Below are 6,000 nucleotides of genomic sequence, written 5' to 3'. Positions count from 1 at the left end.
CCTGAAAGCTAGGCTCGGCCCGATTAGAATAATAAGGTTCCAGTTCCTCTAACATCTAATTACATAAAACTATCTTTTAGGATAATCATGCATTAATTCTCTTAACTATTTTAATTATCTTAAAATGTGAAAATTGGCTGTAGTTTAGGTGGAATTAACTCAAAATATTATTAAATCTCGTGAACTTTCTTGAAAGTAGTCTATAAAGTAGAGAAGAAAAAGGAAAAAAAAAAACCGAAAAAAGAGAGAAGGAAAGAAAATTAAAGGCCATAGCATTGGCATAACGTAGAAATGCGTGCAGTAATCTCCAATCACTTTGGCCATATGCACGGGAACCAACTTTGTGGACACCAATAAAGGGGTCTCCAAAGCCGTCGAGAATCAGGTGCGTGGTTCTTTTTCGGGGTTCCCAACTTGGGTGTCTTTTAGACGAATACCAGAAGAATAATAATGCTGAGAATAGATAAGCAAGAGTAAGATAGTACTCAACTAATGCGTACCTGATACTTATTCACAATTCGACCCTTGGCGTTTTCATTCTCATATACATAGATTGAGGACAACTTTATTTACAACTGATGATGAAAAATAAAAGGTTGGAAGAAAAAGGAGGACGACCAATTGCCAATTGGAGAATATAAGACACGAAAGTTAGGAGGGGTTGGGGGACAAAAGAGAAGGCCTTTTCTGCACATGCTTGTGTTGGGTGCAACTGCAACTCTGCAACTAGTCATGTTTCGGTTCCCTTTTAAATTACCTCTCGCTTTGGATCCTTAATTTCATTCACTATCCGTGGCCTTATTGGATAATTATTTTTTTTATCCAGCATTCTCTATCACGATAAAATAAAAGTAAAGGATGACTCTTTTTGTTACTCCTCTTTTTTTTCTAGTGGGGCTTCTGGCTTCATCATTTTGGGGTGGGGGATTAATTTATATAACATTGGCAATTTAATTTTACAGCTACCCTCCATCTTCCTGCACGATCCAACTAAAAAATTATATATAAGATGTGCCCTAAAAGCCAACTTCCTTCCACCAAATGAATTTTTTTTTTAAAAAATAAATAAAAAAATAATTAACTTTTTAATTATAACGAATTAAATGAAATAGAAATAAGAGAGGAACCGGCGTGGAAAACGTACGCTATGACAGTAGCACGTGCTACCTCTACTTTTAAACCAGCCAAATACGGGGGTTAAAAAATTGCTTGGATAAATCGCCGGAATCGATCCATCATCTCGTATCTAATCTCAGCCGCACGATCTATATCTTATCCATTTATTACGACCGATAAGAGAGTAGAGCTAACCAAACTACCGATTAATTTTAACCCCGCCCCGTAACCGTGGACTGGAACGGAATGGCTGATGGTATTGATTATTGAAAGAGAGAAATAGAAAAGGAAAAGTAGAGTGTAGTGGGAAAGAAAGACTAGAGTCTAACATAGTTCTTGGCTTTCCCTCTCTCTCTTTCTTCACCTTTCCCTCTCTCCCTTTCCATCTCTTATCTTTCCCAACATCATCCGTTGCCATTCCCTTTACCGTCGTCGTCGTCGTCGTCGTTGTCATCGATGGGTTGTGCGGCGTCGCGGGTAGAGAACGAGGACACCGTGCGGCGGTGCAAGGAGCGGCGCCGCCTCATGAAGTCGGCGGTTGAGTCCCGCCAACTCCTCGCCGCAGCTCACTCCGAGTACCTCAACTCCCTCCTGGCCACAGCATCCTCCCTTACCCGCTTCGCCGCAGGGGAGCCCTTCCTTGCCGTCTCCGACAATACCCCTCCCGTTCTCCTCCACCACCACCACCACCACCACAACCACCGCTCCATCACTCCCGCATCTTCACTCCCACCTCCCACTCCCTTACCCCGTCCTCCTCCTCCTCCGCCTCGCTACTTCCCCTCCGATTCCCCTTCCCCTTCCCCCGCCATTGCAAGCTCCAAGCTTCCCCGTATACTCACCAGACCGAGCCCATCCCCCTCCTCGAGGCAACACAACAACTACCCCAGCGGAGTACCACGTGCCAACTCCGCCTACGCAACCACGCCGTCGCAGTCGTCCTCCGTCTGGGACTGGGAAAACTTGGAAAACTTCCGCCCTCCTTCCCCTCCCGACTCCGACTTCTTCGATCGCCGCAAGGCCGAGCTCGAAGAAGCCAACCGCCTCCGCCGCCTCCAAGAACGGGAAGACGAATACGAGGAAGAGGAGGAAGAGGACGACGAGATCGGAGAAGGAAGGGAGGAGATCCATTGTCCCGAATGGGACGATCGCTCCGTCACCACGTCCTCCTCCTCCAGATCCGAGGAGGAGAGGGAGGACGACGAGAGGAGATCGAGATCCGATGGGATCAGCTGCGCTAGATCGGAGTTCGGGGTGCCGTCGGAGATCGGATCGGAGATAGGTTCGTCGGCAATGAAGCCGGTGAGGTTGGAGTCGGGATCGTCCTCCGCCAGGTGGACGACGACGACGACAGCGACGGCTGTTCCCGCGCCGGAGATGAGGCTGGTCGTGCGCCACCGCACCATGGCGGAGATAGCGGCGGCGATCGAGGAGTATTTCGCTAAGGCGGCCGCCGCCGGCCAGGCCATCTCCGAGCTCCTCGAGATCAACCGCGCACAGTTCGATCGCAGCTTCCGTCAGCTCAAGAGTAAGCCACTGGTGTTTTGGCACTGGTAATTAGGGTTCCATTAAGCTAGATTAAGCTATGATTAATTCATAAGTTTGTTATTTTTATAAATATATTGGCAGAGACGGTATATCATTCGAATAGCGTGCTTAGCGCGCTATCCTCGACCTGGTCGTCCAAGCCGCCGTTGGCAATAAAGTATCGGCTCGATACCGGCGCACTGGATGAGTCCAGCGGAGGGAAGAGCCATGGCTCCACCTTGGAGCAGCTCTTGGCTTGGGAGAAGAAGCTATACGAGGAGGTCAAGGTATAAAACCTACTCTTCTTTTTTTTCTTCCCCATACTATATTGGATTTAGAGGTTATTACAAATTTTTGACACTTAATTCAATATGGTGGATTAAATTTGTATCGAATGAACTGTGGATTAGTCGAGGAAGCTCTTCATTAGTTGTAACTTTACTATACAAAGATGTAGCATTTCATGTGATTCTGCTGAGAATGGTTTGGTGGGGAGTGTTTTTTTGTAAGTAGGGGAAGCCAACTACTATTTAGGAAGAAGCAAGCAACTTGCGGTTATTAATTTACTATCTTCTGGTCCATAGTCACTAATATTGAGCAACTGGAACTTCGTTCACCTTTGACAGGGAGATTACGGTATTAGCTAGGGTTGTTGGGCCTTCCAGAATTGGACTACTGAGCATGGTAGACAAAAGGACACATGTTTTCTTCTTTGAGATTTGCTTAATAGTTGGAAGATTGAAGTGCAGCAATGAACAAGTTATGGTTAATGCAAGGTAGAATGAGTGAACTTGAAAAATCTTGGGTAGATGGGTAGTGCAGTGATAGAAAATCCGTAGAATGTCAGGTGGGGCTTCTTGTTTCATATGCACATGAGTGGAGCCAAGGAGATCCTTTAAATAAAATTTTAGTATTTTACATTAACAAAGTCACATTTTTTCCTGAAGGTTAATAATAGATTTTGGCTTATTACATCCATCATGAGCTCAGCTGTCATAAAAGGTGATCACATCACAGAAGGCATGGTAAAGAGGGGCCAAAACCACCAGTGTCTGCCATGTGAATGCTGTCAGTGCCCTTACCTTTTTTAATAGCAATGAGAGGTTGATGATCTGACATAGTTGTGGGATCATTGAAGAATTTGCTACTAATGTTTGCTAGATCCTTGAGCATAATCATAAACAAAGATAGTGGCTTTATGGAAGCAACAGTGTTTTGCAGTTATCCTAAATCCTAATATTAGTAGCACACTAGCACCACAGCTGAATTAAATGCTTGGAGTGGGTTTAATTTCTTAGTTCACTTGGAGATTTGACTTTACACATGCACTAGGTTTACGAAACTGTTTTGTTTATGCACAAAGAATTTATAAACTAGGCCCTAATTGTTCATCCTGAAATCTTGCTAGATTAATTGTTGCATATAAGGCTACTGCAAGAAGACTGATATAAAGATAGTTTGGTCAAATTTTAGCCAACTATAGTATGTTGAAATATGTTTGAATTCTTTTGGAATATAATATTCTAGCAGTTAAAGAAAAGTCTTCATGATATAGAATAAGAAGGATGGAAAATTAAGCGCTTTGATAAGTATGCATTGTCTTACATAAAGACTGCTTGGATGTCGATTCATCAAGATCCATATACTGCCGATGTTAGTTTACCAATGTAATTACATTATCTAAAGAATGTTATCAGCTTTTACATTACCATCGTCACTAAATTTAACAAAGGTCATTTCCGAGACATACAGGTTTGTTTTCTCTACAGCATAGCATTTTTAACTTGGAGCAATGCTTGCAGAAGATGGTCAATCTCCTTTTCTAAGAAATTGCATGAAAGAATTCCTTTACGATTGAAGTGGTCTAACTTATCTGTTGTGTGTGTAGCTATATGTTGATGCCTTTATCTCTTTTGCAGTGCAATGCACTAATTTGTTATTTCTTATGCCCGGATATGCATGCAGGCAAGAGAGAATGCAAAGATTGAACATGAGAAGAAGCTGTCAACACTGCAGAGCCAGGAATACAGGGGAAAGGATGATGTTAAACTGGACAAGACCAAGGCTTCCTTAAAGAAGTTGCAATCATTGATCATTGTCACTTCGCAGGCTGTCACTACTACTTCTTCTGCCATTATTAGAGTCCGAGACAATGAACTTGCTCCGCAACTTGTTGAGCTCTGTTATGGGTAAAGGATCCTCCTCATGTCCATTCACGAGTTTTTATTCACATCCAGCTTTGCACTTATGTTTGTAACACATAGCAAGATGAATATTTGAAACATTCCTCGTGAACTTGCAGGTTTTTAAACATGTGGAGATCAATGAACCAATTTCATGAGATCCAGAATAATATTGTCCAGCAAGTGCGTGGTCTTGTGCACCGCTCAGTCGGTGAGTCAACCTCAGACCTCCACAGGCTGGCCACCCGGGATCTTGAGGCTGCCGTCTCTTCTTGGCACTCCAGTTTTAATCGCCTCATCAAGTATCAGCGAGAATATATCCGTGCTCTCTATGGCTGGCTCAAGCTCACCCTCTTCCAGGTGAGCAGTGACAATCCCATGAAGGACCACTCCTCTGCTATCTCAGTTGAGCTTACTGCCTTCTGCGATGAATGGAAGCAAGCACTTGACCGGCTTCCCGACACTGTTGCTTCCGAGGCCATTAAAAGTTTTATAAACGTCATTCATGTAATCTACACTAAGCAGGCAGATGAGTTAAAGATTAAAAAACGGGCTGAAACTTACTCGAAAGAGCTTGAAAAGAAGTCCAGATCTCTGAGATCCATTGAGAAGAAGTATTATCAATCCTATTCAATGGTCGGTATCGCCCTTCCAGGCAGCGGGCGTGACAATGATGGCCAAATTTTCGATACTCGTGACCCACTCGCAGAGAAGAAGACAGAAATCTCCGTATGCCGGAGAAAGGTGGAGGACGAGATGACAAGACATGCCAAGGCCGTGGAGGTCACAAGGTCAATGACACTCAACAACATCCAAACAGGCCTGCCCGGTGTCTTCCAGGCAATGGCTGGGTTCTCAGGCTTATTCGTGGAGGCTCTTGAATCTGTTTGTCGGCGGGCTGGTTCCACTCACTAGAACACCCTTCATTTTTTTTTTTTGGCAGTTCAAATTATCTAATATAAGTCAAGGAAAGAAGTATATATAGCTATTATCACGAAGTAAGGGGGGAAAAAAAAACTCCCTATCTTTTGTTGTGAGGGAGATTAATTGGTGTAGATATCAGTTTTGTCATAATATTTTTTGCCCTTTCTGGAAAGTGGGAGAGGGAATGTTCATGTACAGTCAAAATGGTTTGGTTAGTTGCTTTGCGCTTTAATAAAACTTTTCTGTGGTG

At 43.7% G+C, this 6,000-nt stretch overlaps 1 protein-coding gene across 1 annotated transcript; it reads left to right on the top strand.

Moving 5' to 3' along the window:
- The first annotated feature begins 1,376 nt into the window (after positions 1–1,376).
- Positions 1,377–5,916, top strand: LOC140767220 (protein ROLLING AND ERECT LEAF 2-like). Its single transcript, XM_073107059.1, has 4 exons — positions 1,377–2,644; positions 2,746–2,930; positions 4,609–4,832; positions 4,946–5,916. Exons 1-4 carry the CDS (start codon positions 1,573–1,575, stop codon positions 5,739–5,741), a joined length of 2,277 nt encoding a protein of 758 aa, XP_072963160.1. The 5' UTR covers positions 1,377–1,572; the 3' UTR covers positions 5,742–5,916.
- Positions 5,917–6,000: the final 84 nt, after the last annotated feature.

This window comes from Typha angustifolia, chromosome 9, assembly GCF_048772165.1.
Source record: "Typha angustifolia cultivar Huaian chromosome 9, ASM4877216v1, whole genome shotgun sequence".
NCBI lineage: Eukaryota > Viridiplantae > Streptophyta > Magnoliopsida > Poales > Typhaceae > Typha > Typha angustifolia.
This window is presented reverse-complemented; position numbering and strand designations above follow the sequence as displayed.

Excerpts from the sequence above, each read along its gene's own strand:
- LOC140767220 (XM_073107059.1), top strand. The coding sequence starts at position 1,573 with ATGGGTTGTGCGGCGTCGCGGGTAGAGAACGAGGACACCGTGCGGCGG. Across the intron at positions 2,645-2,745 it reads CAGCTTCCGTCAGCTCAAGA|AGACGGTATATCATTCGAAT; the intron begins GTAAGCCACTGG and ends ATATATTGGCAG. Across the intron at positions 2,931-4,608 it reads AGCTATACGAGGAGGTCAAG|GCAAGAGAGAATGCAAAGAT; the intron begins GTATAAAACCTA and ends ATATGCATGCAG.